General features: G+C 45.0%; 1 protein-coding gene across 1 annotated transcript in view; it reads left to right on the top strand.

Moving 5' to 3' along the window:
• Window positions 1–17,512, top strand: part of LOC144284130 (ubiquitin carboxyl-terminal hydrolase 17-like protein 6) — a 40,300-nt gene extending 22,788 nt beyond the window's left edge. The window contains exon 3 of the mRNA XM_077848476.1: window positions 17,120–17,512. Within this exon, the coding sequence (XP_077704602.1) occupies window positions 17,120–17,512 (393 nt within the window). The remainder of the gene's footprint in view (window positions 1–17,119) is intronic.
• Window positions 17,513–17,850: the final 338 nt, after the last annotated feature.

Below are 17,850 nucleotides of genomic sequence, written 5' to 3'. Positions count from 1 at the left end.
GGCCCTGGGAACGCATGTTCCCACATGGCCCACCTGTATTCTTTCTGGGATCGTGTAATATTTACGTAACACTGTATGAAGATTTATAGAAGCAAGTAGACATGTGCCCACTTTTCACTCCCCTCCACTGAATGAAGGCAAGTTTCCAGGTCTTTTATTGTCCCTTGAGCAGCATCAAATATTTCTTGCCATGTTTCTTACCCGGTCATTAATACTCTTATTGCAAACATGCCTGGAGGCGATGTCGAATCCCCTTGCAATTGCATCTCTCTCTGTGAGAATTCTTTTGCTTGCACCTGCTTTGTTTTGACATGTACATTTTCCTTTGGGAGCCATATTCAAGAAAAACTAGAAAATCCTAGGTTTAAAAATATTGCCTCAAGTCCCCTGTACAATGCTGCCTGCCTTTCACTCTATATCCAAAGGTAGATCTATAATGTTCTTAATGCTTGTCATTGGCTCAGGGGTTCTTAAAGAAAGCCCCTAGGCACACATCTAAAACTCTATGCTCTGTGTTTTTCTGTTTGTAAGTCACACATCACACTAAGGAGCTGGATGACCCAACCATTCCTCATCTGTTTCCAGTGAAATACTTGGGGGTGCCTGGCAAAATGGCAGGTGTCATTTCCCAGAAAACCTTACATTTCACAACATACATAACACTATTTTAATATTAATTCTTGATGATTTACCTCCTAAATTTTGAACAAAAGAAGTATTATTTTGGATGCTTTTATGTAAGCCATTTTTCCTAAATATCGCGGAATTGTGACTTCATTTCTTAAAGTAGTTTTGTTTCTGGATCTATCCGAGGGAGAAAAAGAGCAGGAAGTGCTTTCTAGAGTAAATGCCAGTGCTCCCTGGAATCTGCCGTTAAATAAGGCACTTTGGAAGGACAGCACACTTACGGCGGGTTGTGAGGTTTTGTGTTAAAACTCATAAATTCTCTACCCACAAACGTAGGAGACAAAGGTTTTCAAGCTTTACAAGGTCATTTTGATTTTTGTAATGTAGTTTGAAGGAATCTTTTCTGGAACAGCATTCTACGCTCCCATCTTCCCAACACACACACAGTGCCTATCCAATAGGAATATATTTTACATCTCTGTTCTTTTCTTTGTTAGGGGACATAACTGCTAGTTTCTGGGGGAAAAAATGATACACAAATGTTTGTGAACAGACCCCCTGTCATCTATCACAATGCTTGCTCTTCATCCCAGAGAAATTACCTGGAGAACTTGATGCCAATGAATTGCATATCTGAGGTATTATTTGTCCCATATCTTTGGGAAATTCAGAGAACTGAGACTTCACTTTTTTTTCTAGCAAGAACAGATCTTGTCTTACATGAATGCTGTGATCTTAAATACTTCAACATTCCATGATGATGTGAAGCATCCATTTTATATATTTTCAGGGATATCGGTGCCTGTCGGGGTATCACCCAGTTAAATGCAACTCATAACAACTTAATTCTTGGGATATCACACTTTATCACATGCATTCTCTGCGATTTATATTAATCTAGCTACAAGAAAGGAGACAATAATCATTGGATTGCTTAGGGTTAGACTCATAAGAAATCTGCCCATTTTCTTGCTCCAATATTTTCTTTTACTTAATGATGAGACCGGAGCTTGGGTATACTGAAAATTTTCATAATTCTCTCACAGTACCAACACAGTCTAGAATTTGTATAGACAAAGTCACTGACACTAGGGAGGGGATGTCCAATATTTGGTGTCTGGTTAAGGCAGTACATTGGTCTGTGCCAGCATCCATGTTCAGAGACTCGAAGCATTTTCATGCTCCCTGACTAACTTGGGAGCACACGGGGACCAGGTGACAAATGAATTCCTGACTAAATCTGTCTGTAATGGGCCCACTCAGTCCACAGACCCACCCCATGGCTATGTCTTCAGTTCTTAAATGAGTAAGTAGAGTGGGCATGTCTGAATGTGTCACCGGTCCCATACCGGGGCCTCACCTAGTGGCTGAGAAGCTGTCGTATACACATGGTCATGTGGAAGCCTCTGAAACTGCCCCCGTCCCCATGTGGCCAAGACCTCACATCAGCGGCAATACCCCATTTCTTGTGGATTAGGAGCCACCCTTACAAACATAAAGGGTCTGGAGGTGGTGCCCGTCATCTCAGCATTTCAGTTGCCAGTCAGTGTCCTGCGAAGCCCATGTTGGCCATGGAGGGTGAAAAGAGGCTTCTCACCACTTCATCAGACATCAGTGTCCATGCCTGAGGCTGTGGCCTTAGCAGAGTGGGTAAACACTGGTTAGCTGGTGACAATCAGAAAAGGGATCAGAACAAGTTCATATCCACATGGATTAAAAAAAAAAAACACCCCCCCCAAACACAGAAAAAACAGGGTACATTTAGAGCTTGGCCCCAAGGCTGGGTTAAATATCCTACCCTCTGCCATAATATCCTCCAGAGAGGCCTGAATTATCTGAACATCCTGCTGATACCGCGTTAATCCACTAAATCGGTGGCATCGTGCTAATGTATCATGTACCCGTGCAGAGACAGATGTGTTCCGTGTGATGGGGATGTCCTCCATGCACGTTCAGAGTCCCACCATGTTATGTGAAATATTTAGATGCAGCTTGGGGGGTGCTGAAACACATTATCAAAATTAAGGAGAAATCACTGATCACACAGCTCCCATCACAAAGAAGGCTCAACACTGCCTGGGACGGTCAATCCCATGTGCCAACCTGGGTAGGCTAGAGTGACCAGCTGACCAGTCAAACCCCAGGCCAGATGCTCTGACGAGGGTATATTTCAGATAAGATTAATGTTCAGAAACATTTGAACTCAAATGTTCAGTCAACTTTGAGGACCTTCCATACTATGGGTGAGCTCCGCCCAATCAGTCTGAGGTCTTACGAGTAAGATCTTTTTGGATTTCCCAAAGTAGCAAGAATTCTGTCCCAATTTCCATCCTTCTAAAGAATCCTGACTCATACGGTGCCTCGTAGGCCAGGCTGTGGCCACAGTGTGCTCTACACCTGAGAATACCGCTTCATTTCAGACAGCAGTTGACTCCCAAGGTGGTTGCTCTAAAGGGGCTCCAAACAGGAAGGATCCTGCTGTGGTCCCAGGTGAAGGTTTGAGCTACAGTGACACGTGGGCCATAGGACCTGGCACATTCTAGTTCCGGAGATATCAGTGATGAATTAGTGTGAGCCCCATTGAGGAGCCCACAACGTGGATGCTTCGGGCTGTGGATCAAGCGCATGCTGTCCTCTATGAGCATGTACGTCTTTTGTAGAACAACTCCCGATGTGCTACTGAGTCTTGATAGGGACAGAGCACCTGTCCCACAGGCAAAAAGTAACCATATGGCCACTGCTACTCTCTGTGAACTAGCCTATCATGTACCCATTCAACCATCAGTGTGTGTGGTCCAGAAACAATCTATTGCAAGATGGAAGGTGAGCATTAAGCAAATCACAGGTTAAGTCTCACACATAGGTAACGAGTGGCCCCATGTCACCCATCACTAACTGCACTCGGCCTGCCAGTCAGCATACACCCATATGGGTGATCCTTTGTGACGAGCTGACATGGGAGGAAAAAGCTTGAGCTTGGCTCATGATGGGCCAGCTCAGTATTTGGGTGTGAGTTAGAAATGAATGTCAGTTCACAAATGAATGACAGCCCAGCCCAGAGAAGGTACTACCAGAGAGTGGTAAGGCTACCTTGCTTCAAGCAGGGCACCTGGTGGGCCATGCATGTGGAAATAGAAGTAGACTCAGGTTGGACTGTATAGAGAGATGTGATCTGCATTGAAGGGCTTGGCTAACATATCCTGGGATGAGAAGGAGAACGGTCAGGAGGGTGGGGACAGGAAATCTTGGTGTAGACATGGTGGCGGTCATATGGGATAAACCTAGAAGGTAGAGATCTTTGCATTGCACGGCATGCCCCCCAGAAAGCATCCACCCCAGCAGAAGCACTAGGCAACAAGGTGGACAAAATTACTTATGACAACATCTGGCCTTTATCACTGGCCACACAAGTGCTGGCATGAGGGTCACATGAGGTGAGCCTGCTGGCAAGAAAGGACACTGTGTGTGAGACTCACCTAGCAAAGGGCACGTAGCTGCTGAAATATGGAGTTCCCAGCTTGCCAGTGACAGAGTCGATCCTAAGAAGCATTTCTTTAGGAGACCACCCACCCGCTGGTGGTAAACTGATTAAATCAATCCCCTTTTACATCAGAAGGGAAAAGCAGTCCATCCTGATTAGAAATGATACGTATTGTGCATGTGAATTTACCTTTCTCGCCTTCAGGGGCTTAGCCATCTCCACTCTGTGAGGGGCTTTGGAATATTTGTTCCTCCATTACAAGAATGGACTAACATTAATTCAATTAACTCAGTAACATTAACTCAGTGAGGACCCATTTTACAGCAAGAGAGGGGAATGGGTCCTGCCCAGTACATCCACTGTTCTGATCACAAGCCATACCATCCCAGAAACAGCTGGCCTGTGGAAGCATCAGGAGGAGCTGGGAATGTGACAGGTGATACCGTCCACCAGGAGCCTACACTGTACAAAGATGGGACACCAGGCTCCAGGGTGAAGTGCACATTTTGGTGCCATGTCTCCAACAAGAACATGATAAGAGTCTTGGCCAAGGTGCAAATGGAGGGGTTCCTCGTTGTCACCCCCAGGGACCCACTTAGGGAGTCTGACCTTCTGTCCCTGAAACTCTGGGCTTTGTAGGTTTGGAGGTCTTCATTAAGAGAGAACACTTCACGCAGGGGCTCATGAGAAGAAAGTTCACCTTAGATTCTGTGCCAATGGAGCTGCGGACAAGCAGAATCTCTCTTCCAGCAGGTATAATAATGGCCTGAGACCAAGGGGAAGATAGGGGGATGTTGTCACCGAGTGGCATACAGGTGACACACTTGGATGTGTCTAGGTGCCCATTGCCAACACTGGATGGTGAATGAACACGTACAGCAGCCTCAGCCTCAGCAGCATATACCCTCAGGGATGAGAGTCTGGCTCATGCTAACGAGCCAACAGGTGCCAGTTGAAGATGAGGAGCCTACAGTGGATGGTGGGAGTGGGAGATACCCAGAGTGGCTGCCAAATCAGCCTCTCTCTGGAGTTGGGGGGCTGCTCCTGTACCCTAGAACGCCCCCCGCCATGTTCCTCTTAGACAGGGCCTTTCACTGGGATCTTAGTGGGGCTTCTCTCAGGACAGGAAGGACTTTCTTCCAGGGGAACAAAGCTTGTCATATGTGCCACCCACACCCTTGAGGATAAAGATGTATCCCCCATTACTGGCAGTGCTTTCTAGCAGATGGCCCTGCAGGTATCACCCCACCCGAAACCACCACCTGTCCCAGACCGTGCCCCCACCTGAAGCAGCTACGTCCAGGAATGACCAGCAGGGATCTGAAGAAACTGGCTGAGATGACCCAGCCTGGGCCGCCACTGAAGGGGTGCTGCCCAGACCCCTAGGGCATTGTCAGCCCTCCACAGCCCCGACCTCTGCTGACCCGGCTCCTGCACCGTCTCTGCCTCCACATGTACTGACCTGAATCCACAGTAGGAAATGTTTGTACAGTAGTCCCTACATCAGAGGCTACGACTTCAAACTCCCATTTTCTTTTTTTTAATGTATGGGTTTTGTTTGTTTGTTTGTTGTTTGGTTTGCTCTTTAATACCTAGAGTAAATGATAAGTACCAAAATAAAGTAGAAAGAGTCTAGTAGAAAAAGAAAAAAAATAGTTTAATATCTTTTTCTTAATTCCACATTTTGGCCTATTCCAATCCATTCTTGCTCCAAGTAGGTTTGTACAAGATCTTTACCAAGGTAGATCCTGAGTTTATCGATATTAAAAGTGATAATCTATTATTTTAAATTGTCACATCCTTCTTAAAATAAAAGCATCATCATTCATTCGTGTTCCGAATCACTTGTATGAGAACGAGGTAATTTTCGCTCTTCTATGCTAAGTCATTCCATGAAAAATCATGACAAAATCACTTGTCCAAGGAGTATCATATTCAGCAGTTTTATTTTTTTTTATTTTTTATTTTTTAAATTTATTTATGATAGTCATACAGAGAGAGAGATAGAGGCAGAGACACAACAGGCAGAGGGAGAAGCAGGCTCCATGCACCGGGAGCCTGATGTGGGATTCGATCCCGGGTCTCCAGGATCGCACCCTGGGCCAAAGGCAGGCGCCAAACCGCTGCGCCACCCAGGGATCCCTATTCAGCAGTTTTAAATGATGATAAACTATGAAAAGGTAAAAACCAGATGCTCTATAATATGCATGTTTATACCCACAAATAAATCTAAATGCATGAGTAGACTCTCAGCCGCTTTCTGAAGAGCTGTCCTTAAAAGGCTGTTTTCTCATTAGATCTAAGATTTCTCTTGTGTTGAGTTAAGAGACATGGCTACTCATGACCAAATGCGCATGCCTAGGGTCCCTTTGCACTTTAATAAAATTGGCCATTTAAATGGAAATATATCAAAGGAGAACATTTATAAAGGATTTCACTCACACTTTTTTTTCAAATAATATCCCATTTACACCACCACATATCCAAAACCATCTGTTAAAATTAGAAGTGTAATAGTTGAGTCCATTAATGAAGAGCTTTGTCTTCTGAGGGCGTCAGGATAAGTAAAATAACAGTAGGCATAGAAGACATACAGGCTTGATGAAGTCTCCTTTATAACCCGTGAGCTACGGTCTTGCAACCTTTTGACAAAAAGTAATTACTTCCTTTATTTTGCCCAAGGGCTAAATTTCTAACAACAACAAAAACAGGAAATAAAAATTACGGAATGCGTGTTGAGTTAAATGCATAAATGGAAAGGAAGGCATTACTACTAAACAGTCATATAAACTCAAACCGAGATTAATTGCTTACTTCTATGCTAAAACACAGAATAAAGAGAAGTGTTTTCTTTCCATCTACATTGCTGCTTTAAATTATAGCAAACATGTCCAAACATTATGTTGTTTTAAGAATTATGAATAATTCAGTTTGACTCACAATGATTAAAGATTTGAAATGAAAAAGAGAGAAGTTCTATTTACTGATAAGCAGATTTTTATTGCAGCAAACATTATTGTCTGAAATAAATATGTACGCCGTGTGTGGGATTTCTAGTTCCAGAGTTTATGAAAAAAATTCTTTTTTTTTTTTTATGAAAAAAATTCTAACTTCTGATTGCAAATAGGGTTTGTTTAGGAATCTGGTACACATGTGGTGTTGCGATGGTCGCGGGCCCTCCGGGGGTGAATGGAGGAGCATCACAAACAGGAGTGTGGAGAGAAGAAATGTGTTTCACTCTGCTTGCCTCACTTGACACTGATGTCACAGACCAGTGGCCAGGAGGTCACACAATATAACTCTGAGCTTCACGGGTACCCCAGTAGAATAAACTTTACACAGCTGGATAATTTCATCCACTAATCCTCTGAGATCATGGATCCAGAAGAAAGACTCTGGGTCCAGATTAGATCTTCTAGAAATTGAGCAGAGACAAGACAGAAAGGCTCTGTCTTTCTGACCACCCCGAGATGGGATATGTCACCATCTCGAAACTGAGAAAATGAATTGGAGGCATGAAAACCCACTGAAGAGGAAGACCCTGGGCAGAAGGAAGCAAACCAGGTGTCGGTGTACTTTCTGGAAAGCTCAGTTTAGAAAGCGAATGAGGAAAGGGATCTTCGGAGGTGGGCACGTGGTGATGTAATATGCAGGCTGGGTCCATAGGAGAAAGGACAGCCGAGCATTGTAAATGGGCAACACGAAGCCTAGTGGGGCCTCATGCCCCTGGTGTGTCAGTTGGCGTGCTGGGGATGGAAGTGGGATTGGAGCCACGCCAAGTGACCCTTGAGGATTTTTCCAGAACGTAGATGCTTGGAGACCGACCACAAATATCTAATATTTGTGTCACTGTGGTTCCAGAAGGAGAGGAAATAGAAGAGGGGCCTGGAAACAGTCAATGGTTAAATCTTGGCAAATTTTGACAAGACACATGAACTAACAGATTCAAGAGCTGTGGGCAGCCAAACAGGGTAAATCTGTGCCAAGATATCATGATTAATTTTTTTTTGAAAATGAAAGAAAGATTTAAAATCTTGAAAGAAATCACAGAAAAACCCTATAGGTGAACAGCAATTAAAATGACCATAGAGTCCTGATCAGAATCTAAATATTCCATGAGTCAAAGAGGAAGTCTCACGGTCAGTTCAAAAATACATTGACTATGGGGCACCTGGGTGGCTCAGGCGGGTAAGCATCTGGTTCTTGATCTCAGCTCAGGTCTTGACCTGTAAGAGACAAAGAGACAACATCAATTCACTACACTTCATCAAAAGTAAACACTTTTATGCTTCAAGTGACTGTTGATAGGATAGAAAAACAGCTACAGAGTAAAGGAAATCCTTGTGAACCATATACCTGGCAAAGGATTAGTATCTAAAGCATGTGAAGAATCTCAAAGCTCAACAGTAAAACAAATTCCAAGTAGAAAATGGGTAAGAGGTATTTCACCCAAAGGGTACATGGAAGGCAAATGACACGAAAAAATGTTGGGCAGCCCTGGTGGCGCAGCGGTTTAGCGCCTCCTGCAGCCCGGGGCGTGATCTGGAGACCCTGGATCGAGTCCCGCATTGGGCTCTCTGCATGGGGCCTGCTTCTCCCTCTGCCTGTGTCTCTGCCTCTCTCTCTCTCTCTCTGCATCTCTATGAATAAATAAATAAAATCTTAAAAAAAAAAGAAAAAATGTTCGACACCATCAGCCTTCAGGGAAATGCAGATTAAAATAATCAGGAGCCACCCCAGTGCACCAATGAGAATGGCTAACGTGACAAATAGTGATGGTTCCAAATGCCGGTGGGTATGCAGAGAAACGGGATCCCAGAAACGCTGTTTATCAGAAGTGGTACAGCCGCTCTGCAAAACAGCCAGGCAATTTAAAGCACAAGGCATGCCCCTACCCTAGGACCCAGTCCATCCAACCAGGGCTCTTGTTCCTCAAGAAACCAAGACATAGACCAGCAGAACTCTATGCAAGTATTTACGACAGCTTTGTTCACAGCAGCCCTAACTGGGAACAGCCCAGCTGCCTTTCAATGATGAGCAGGTAAACAGAAGGTCGTACATCAGCTCCGAGGGGCACTGCTTAGCAGCACGTAGGACTAAGCCAGTAATGCACGCCATGACGTGGATGGACCTTTAGAGACTTGCTCTGAGGGAAGGAAGGAAGGAAGGAAGGAAGGAAGGAAGGAAGGAAGGAGGGAGGGAGGGAGGGAGGGAGGGAAGGAAGGAAGGAAGGAAGGAAGGAGGGAGGGAGGGAAGGAAGGAAGGAAGGAAGAGGAAGGAAGGAAGGAAGGAATAGGAAGGAAGGAAGAAAGGAAGGAAGGAAAGAAGGAAGGAAGAAGGGAAGGAAGGAAGGAAGAAGGGAAGGAAGGAAGGAAAGGGGAAAAATCCAACCCCCAAATGCCGCAGGTCTTCCCATCCCATTAAGGCTCCTGAGTGAGGAGACCATGGGAAAGGAGCCAGGATTCCGCGGCCCCAGGGGGTCAAGGAGCAGGGAGGGGAGGAAGACAGGTGCGTGGTGATAATGTCCTGCTTCTGGACTGCGTCAGTACCTACAGCCTCGTGGAGGTGTTGTGCAGGAGAGCCGCAGGAGGTCACGGGCGGGGAGATGGGGAGTGAGCACACGGAGCCTCCACGTAGTGTTTCTTACAACCGTATGTGCTTCTGTAATGCTCTCAAAATAGAGAGCTTAATTTAAAAAAAGTGCTGTCTCTTCCCAGGAGCAATTTAAACTCCCACTAGGAATATGATGAGCGCCTTTACTCCCACTGTCATCAGCAGCGGGTATTGCCAATCACGCCTTACTTTTTGCCAACCATCAATCTCTATTATTACATATTTATATTTCTCCTTCATTTGCTTGTTCTTGCTTTTGCCTTTTATTTAAAAAAATTTGAGAGATTTTTGTTTTATTTATTTGAGAGACAGAGAGAGAGACAGAGCACAAGTAGATGGAAGGAGAGAGGGAGAGGGAGAAGCGGGCTCCTCGCTGAGCAGGTGTCGGGCTCGATCCCAGGACCCTGAGATTGTGATCTGAGCCAAAGGCAGACGCTTAGGCACCCAAAAACGTTCTTAATATCCAACATACTTATGCATCTGATTTTCTTTTTATGTAATAGATTTATAAAATGCTTTTCGTGGTAAGATTTGATTTCTTTTTTAAGATTTGATTTTTCTTTTTTTTTTTTTTTTATTTTTAAATTTATTTTTTATTATTGGTGTTCAATTTACTAACATACAGAATAACACCCAGTGCCCGTCACCCATTCACTCCCACCCCCCGCCCTCCTCCCCTTCTACCACCCCTAGTTCGTTTCCCAGAGTTAGCAGTCTTTACGTTCTGTCTCCCTTTCTGATATTTCCCACACATTTCTTCTCCCTTCCCTTATTTTCCCTTTCACTATTATTTATATTCCCCAAATGAATGAGAACATATAATGTTTGTCCTTCTCCGACTGACTTACTTCACTCAGCATAATACCCTCCAGTTCCATCCACGTTGAAGCAAATGGTGGGTATTTGTCATTTCTAATAGCTGAGTAATATTCCATTGTATACATAAACCACATCTTCTTTATCCACTCATCTTTCGTTGGACACCGAGGCTCCTTCCACAGTTTGGCTATCGTGGCCATTGATGCTAGAAACATCGGGGTGCAGGTGTCCCGGCGTTTCATTGCATTTGTATCTTTGGGGTAAATCCCCAACAGTGCAATTGCTGGGTCGTAGGGCAGGTATATTTTTAACTGTTTGAGGAACCTCCACACAGTTTTCCAGAGTGGCTGCACCAGTTCACATTCCCACCAACAGTGTAAGAGGGTTCCCTTTTCTCCACATCCTCTCCAACATTTGTTGTTTCCTGCCTTGTTAATTTTTCCCATTCTCACTGGTGTGAGGTGGTATCTCATTGTGGTTTTGATTTGTATTTCCCTGATGGCAAGTGATGCAGAGCATTTTCTCATGTGCATGTTGGCCATGTCTATGTCTTCCTCTGTGAGATTTCTGTTCATGTCTTTTGCCCATTTCATGATTGGATTGTTTGTTTCTTTGGTGTTGAGTTTAATAAGTTCTTTATAGATCTTGGAAACTAGCCCTTTATCTGATATGTCATTTGCAAATATCTTCTCCCATTCTGTAGGTTGTCTTTGAGTTTTGTTGACTGTATCCTTTGCTGTGCAAAAGCTTCTTATCTTGATGAAGTCCCAATAGTTCATTTTTGCTTTTGTTTCTTTTGCCTTCGTGGATGTATCTTGCAAGAAGTTACTATGGCCGAGTTCAAAAAGGGTGTTGCCTGTGTTCTTCTCTAGGATTTTGATGGAATCTTGTCTCACATTTAGATCTTTCATCCATTTTGAGTTTATCTTGGTGTATGGTGAAAGAGAGTGGTCTAGTTTCATTCTTCTGCATGTGGATGTCCAATTTTCCCAGCACCATTTATTGAAGAGACTGTCTTTCTTCCAATGGATAGTCTTTCCTCCTTTATCGAATATTAGTTGCCCATAAAGTTCAGGGTCCACTTCTGGATTCTCTATTCTGTTCCACTGATCTATGTGTCTGTTTTTGTGCCAGTACCACACTGTCTTGATGACCACAGCTTTGTAGTACAACCTGAAATCTGGCATTGTGATGCCCCCAGATATGGTTTTCTTTTTTAAAATTCCCCTGGCTATTCGGGGTCTTTTCTGATTCCACACAAATCTTAAAATAATTTGTTCTAACTCTCTGAAGAAAGTCCATGGTATTTTGATAGGGATTGCATTAAACGTGTATATTGCCCTGGGTAACATTGACATTTTCACAATATTAATTCTGCCAATCCATGAGCATGGAATATTTTTCCATCTCTTTGTGTCTTCCTCAATTTCTTTCAGAAGTGTTCTATAGTTTTGAGGGTATAGATCCTTTACATCTTTGGTGAGGTTTATTCCTAGGTATCTTATGCTTTTGTGTGCAATTGTAAATGGGATTGACTCCTTAATTTCTCTTTCTTCAGTCTCATTGTTAGTGTATAGAAATGCCACTGACTTCTGGGCATTGATTTTGTATCCTGCCACGCTACCGAATTGCTGTATGAGTTCTAGCAATCTTGGGGTGGAGACTTTTGGGTTTTCTATGTAGAGTATCATGTCATCGGCGAAGAGGGAGAGTTTGACTTCTTCTTTGCCAATTTGAATGCCTTTAATGTCTTTTTGTTGTCTGATTGCTGAGGCTAGGACTTCCAGTACTATGTTGAATAGCAGTGGTGAGAGTGGACATCCCTGTCTTGTTCCTGATCTTAGGGGAAAGGCTCCCAGTGCTTCCCCATTGAGAATGATATTTGCTGTGGGCTTTTCATAGATGGCTTTTAAGATGTCGAGGAATGTTCCCTCTATCCCTACACTCTGAAGAGTTTTGATCAGGAATGGATGCTGTATTTTGTCAAATGCTTTCTCTGCGTCCAATGAGAGGATCATATGGTTCTTGGTTTTTCTCTTGCTGATATGATGAATCACATTGATTGTTTTACGGGTGTTGAACCAGCCTTGTGTCCCAGGGATAAATCCTACTTGGTCATGGTGAATAATTTTCTTAATGTACTGTTGGATCCTATTGGCCAGTATCTTGTTGAGAATTTTTGCATCCATGTTCATCAGGGATATTGGTCTGTAATTCTCCTTTTTGGCGGGGTCTTTGTCTGGCTTTGGAATTAAGGTGATGCTGGCTTCATAGAACGAATTTGGAAGTACTCCATCTCTTTCTATCTTTCCAAACAGCTTTAGGAGAATAGGTATGATTTCCTCTTTAAACGTTTGATAAAATTCTCCTGGGAAGCCATCTGGCCCTGGACTCTTGTGTCTTGGGAGGTTTTTGATGACTGCTTCAATTTCCTCCCTGGTTATTGGCCTGTTCAGGTTTTCTATTTCTTCCTGTTCCAGTTTTGGTAGTTTGTGGCTTTCCAGGAATGCGTCCATTTCTTCTAGATTGCCTAATTTATTGGCGTATAGCTGTTCATAATAGGTTTTTAAAATCGTTTGTATTTCCTTGGCGTTGGTAGTGATCTCTCCTTTCTCATTCATGATTTTATTAATTTGAGTCTTCTCTCTCTTCTTTTTAATAAGGCTGGCTAATGGTTTATCTATCTTATTAATTCTTTCAAAGAACCAACTCCTGGTTCTGTTGATCTGTTCCACAGTTCTTCTGGTCTCGATTTCGTTGAGTTCTGCTCGAATCTTTATTAGTTCCCTTCTTCTCTTGGGTGTAGGATCTATTTGCTGTTTTTTCTCTAGCTCCTTTATGTGTAAGGTTAGCTTTTGTATTTGAGTTCTTTCCAGTTTTTGAATGGATGCTTGTATTGCTATGTATTTCCCCCTTAGGACTGCTTTTGCTGCATCCCAAAGATTTTGAACGGTTGTATCTTCATTCTCATTAGTTTCCATGAATCTTTTTAATTCTTCCTTAATTTCCTGGTTGACCCTTTTATCTTTTAGCAGGATGGTCCTTAACCTCCATGTGTTTGAGGTCCTTCCAAACTTCTTGTTGTGATTTAGTTCTAATTTCAAGGCATTATGGTCTGAGAATATGCAGGGGACAATCCCAATCTTTTGGTATCGGTTCAGACCCGATTTGTGACCCAATATGTGGTCTATTCTGGAGAAAGTTCCATGTGCGCTTGAGAAGAATGTGTATTCAGTTGAGTTTGGATGTAAAGTTCTGTAGATATCTGTGAAATCCATCTGGTCCAGTGTATCATTTAAAGCTCTCGTTTCTTTGGAGATGTTTTGCTTAGAAGACCTATCGAGTATAGAAAGAGCTAGATTGAAGTCACCAAGTATAAGTGTATTATTATCTAAGTATTTCTTCACTTTGGTTAATAATTGATTTATATATTTGGCAGCTCCCACATTTGGAGCATATATATTGAGGATTGTTAAGTCCTCTTGTTGAATAGATCCTTTAAGTATGATATAGTGTCCCTCTTCATCTCTCACTACAGTCTTCGGGGTAAATTTTAGTTTATCTGATATAAGGATGGCTACCCCTGCTTTCTTTTGAGGACCATTCGAATGGTAAATGGTTCTCCAACCTTTTATTTTCAGGCTGTAGGTGTCCTTCTGTCTAAAATGAGTCTCTTGTAGACAGCAAATAGATGGGTCCTGCTTTTTTATCCAGTCTGAAACCCTGCGCCTTTTGATGGGGTCATTAAGCCCGTTCACATTCAGAGTTACTATTGAGAGATATGAGTTTAGTGTCATCATGATATCTATTCAGTCTTTGTTTTTGTGGACTGTTCCACTGAACTTCTTCTTAAAGGGGAATTTTAAGAGTCCCCCTTAAAATTTCTTGCAGAGCTGGTTTGGAGGTCACATATTCTTTTAGTTGCTGCCTGTCTTGGAAGCTCTTTATCTCTCCTTCCATTTTGAATGAGAGCCTTGCTGGATAAAGTATTCTTGGTTGCATGTTCTTTTCATTTAGGACCCTGAATATATCCTGCCAGCCCTTTCTGGCCTGCCAGGTCTCTGTGGAGAGGTCTGCTGTTACCCTAATACTCCTCCCCATAAAAGTCAGGGATTTCTTGTCTCTTGCTGCTTTAAGGATCTTCTCCTTATCTTTGGAATTTGCAAGCTTCACAATTAAATGTCGAGGTGTTGAACGTTTTTTATTGATTTTAGGGGGGGATCTCTCTATTTCCTGGATCTGAATGCCTGTTTCCCTTCCCAGATTAGGAAAGTTTTCAGCTAGAATTTGTTCAAATACATATTCTGGCCCTCTGTCCCTTTCGGCACCCTCGGGAACCCCAATTAAACGTAGGTTTTTCTTCCTCAGGCTGTCGTTTATTTCCCTTAATCTATCTTCATGGTCTTTTAATTGTTTGTCTCTTTTTTCCTCAGTTTCCCTCTTTGCTGTCAACTTGTCTTCTAGGTCACTCACTCGTTCTTCCACCTCGTTAACCCTCGTCGTTAGGACTTCTAGTTTGGATTGCATCTCATTCAATTGGTTTTTAATTTCTGCCTGATTAGCTCTAAATTCTGCAGTCATGAAGTCTCTTGAGTCCTTTATACTTTTTTCTAGAGCCACCAGTAGGTGTATAATAGTGCTTCTGAATTGGCTTTCTGACATTGAATTGTAATCCAGATTTTGTAACTCTGTGGGAGAGAGGACTGTTTCTGATTCTTTCTTTTGAGGTGAGGTTTTCCTTCTAGTCATTTTGCTCAGTGCAGAGTGGCCAAAAGCAAGTTGTATTGGGAAAAAGAGAAAAAGAGAGGAGAGAAAGAAGGAAAGAAAAGAGAAAGAGAAAAAAAAAGGGAAGAAAAAGAAAAAAAAAAACGAAAAAAAAAGAAGAAGAAAAAGAGAAAGAAAAAGAAAGGAGAAAAAAAAGGGGGGTGGGGGAAGGAAACAAATCAAAAAGCAAAGCAAAACAAAAACAAAAACAAAAACAAACAAACAAAAAAAGAACCACCGGGGAGTATCTTCTGATTCTGTGTTCTTTAAGTCCCTTGGCTTCTCCTGGAAGTTGTCAGTCTAGCTGGTGTTCTGGGGGAGGGGCCTGTTGTGCTGATTTTCAGGTGTTAGCAGTTGGGGGAGCTGCTGTGCCCCTGCCTGGTGCAGGGCTCGGTGGGGGTTGTTTACCCCGTGAGGCCGCAGGAGGAACAGCCCCAGTGGGGGGGCAGCTCTGGAAACCTGGATTCAGCTCCGGCAGGAACTCCGTCTGCAGGGCCTGGAGGCTCCGGGCGGGGCCGCTGATCTGCTCAGCTGGGGCAGGAGCGTCCTCGCTGTCCTGGGCCCTCCCGGCCTCTGCCTGTCCCGGGGGAGGCGGGATCCTGGGCTGTGTCCCGGCGCCCTGTGCTCCGGGGCCTGCGCTGGTGGATTCGCGCTCCCGGGCCGCGCAACCCCCTCCGCGGAGCCGCCGCCCGAGCCCCTCCGAGCTGCTCCTGGAACCGTGCAGCCCCCTCCGCACGGAGCCTCTTCCTCTGCCCGAGCCCCTCCGAGCTGCTCCCGGGGCCGCGCAGCCCCCTCCGCGGAGCCGCCCCCGAGCCCCTTCAGCTGCTCCGTGTCCCGCCGGGTCCCGCCGTGCGCGCTGCAGCCCTTAGGGAGCTCGGCGCACTCTCCTGGGCGCGCAGTTGCTGTTACTGTCCCCGGGAGCCCGAGGGCATCCCCGCCCTCCTGGGTCCTGCTCCAACTCCCCGCGAGCCCCTTTCCCCCGGGAAGGTCGGTGCAGCTCCTGCGTCTCCGGGACGGGGCTCTCCTGTCCTGGGGTCACTCGCCCCGGCCTCAGCCCAGCTCCTCGCGGGGCCCCTCCCCCTTGGAGGCCTTTTGTTCCTTTATTTCTTTTTCCCCCGTCTTCCTACCTTGATAGATGCGCGAACTCTTCTCACTGTAGCATTCCAGCTGGTCTCTCTTTTAATCTCAGGCCGAATTCATAGATTTTCAGGATAATTTGAAGGTTTTCTAGGTAGTTTGGTGGAGACAGGTGATTTGGAGACCCTACTCTTCCGCCATCTTGCTCCTCCCCCAAGATTTGATTTTTCAATCAAAATATGTTTGATCAAAATTACATGTGATAAATACTCGCTTAGATACATGGTGTCTGGCTCTTAGTCATGGTTGGGAAATAATGCCCTAGAAACATTAACAATCCCAATCTAGACACATTTTAAATTGTATTGCAGTGGCACCCCGGGGTCCCTCCCAACGAAAATGTCTGTCATCGGGAAAGCAGACATAGCCCTTGCCCAATACACTGCATGTTTTTGGAAAATCATTTTATTTAAGCTCTCAGTCTTAATGTCCACAAACGAAAACTGAGAATAAGGACAGCACCTGTTCCCTACGTCTGTGGGAGGAATCAATGCGAAAAGCCTTCCAAAATGCTTCAGATCCTGCTTCACACTTGCAAAGCTCTCGGCAAGCATGTGCTGTGCCACCAAGGCCTGCCGGGCTGAGCGAGGACCGTCCTGACTTCAGGTCGGGACTCCACGCAGCCTGGCCTGCACACGGTGCCCACGCTGATGCCCGCGGACTGCCGGCCCGTCCCAGGTCGACTGCAGCTCATCGCCCGGGGTCTCCCCGATTCCCTCTCCAGTCTGCTTACTGCGGGTTCACTCCCGTCCTCGGCCTCCTGGGAACCTGCGAGTCCACCACCTGCATCCCGGGCCATGTCCTCCTCCGGGCCCGGTGGCCCACACCATCCGGGCCCGGCGGCCCACACCCGCCAGCCGGCCCTTCCCAGGTGGCCGCCACCTGCACCTGTCCCTGCCCCGCCTGCTGCACAGGTGCCCGCACCTGGCCCGGCTGCAGCACGGGATGCTCCGGCCTGCGACCCCACCAGCTTCCCGGCTGCACCTGCCCAGCGCAGCCCGCTCCCTGCTCTCTGGGATCTACGTGGAAGTCAGTGTCACGGGGCTCAGATGGCTCACAGGCCCCTTCTGAATTCATGACTTCCTTTCTAAGCATTTGTTGAATTCCATCTTCCCATCCCTAAGTAGTGCCCCCCAATACTCTTTCCACATGTGCAGAATTGTTTGTGGTTAAGGTTTTCTGCGGTTGAAGAGTTTTCTTATTGTCCTCCCTATTCAATATACCATAAATTCAGTAAGTTTTGTCTTCGGTGAATAACATATTACTTTGTTCTCCTTTAAACTCAGTGAGATGGTTGTGGGGAAGTCTCCAAGCAAATAGCAGAAGCTGAGACTTGAAAGATTACTTCTAGGTAACTAGGTCAAAGAGCCCATTATGGGAAGGGGCGAGGGAGCGCTCCCGAGGGAGCA

Source organism: Canis aureus, chromosome 15, assembly GCF_053574225.1.
Source record: "Canis aureus isolate CA01 chromosome 15, VMU_Caureus_v.1.0, whole genome shotgun sequence".
Classification (NCBI taxonomy): domain Eukaryota; kingdom Metazoa; phylum Chordata; class Mammalia; order Carnivora; family Canidae; genus Canis; species Canis aureus.
This window is presented reverse-complemented; position numbering and strand designations above follow the sequence as displayed.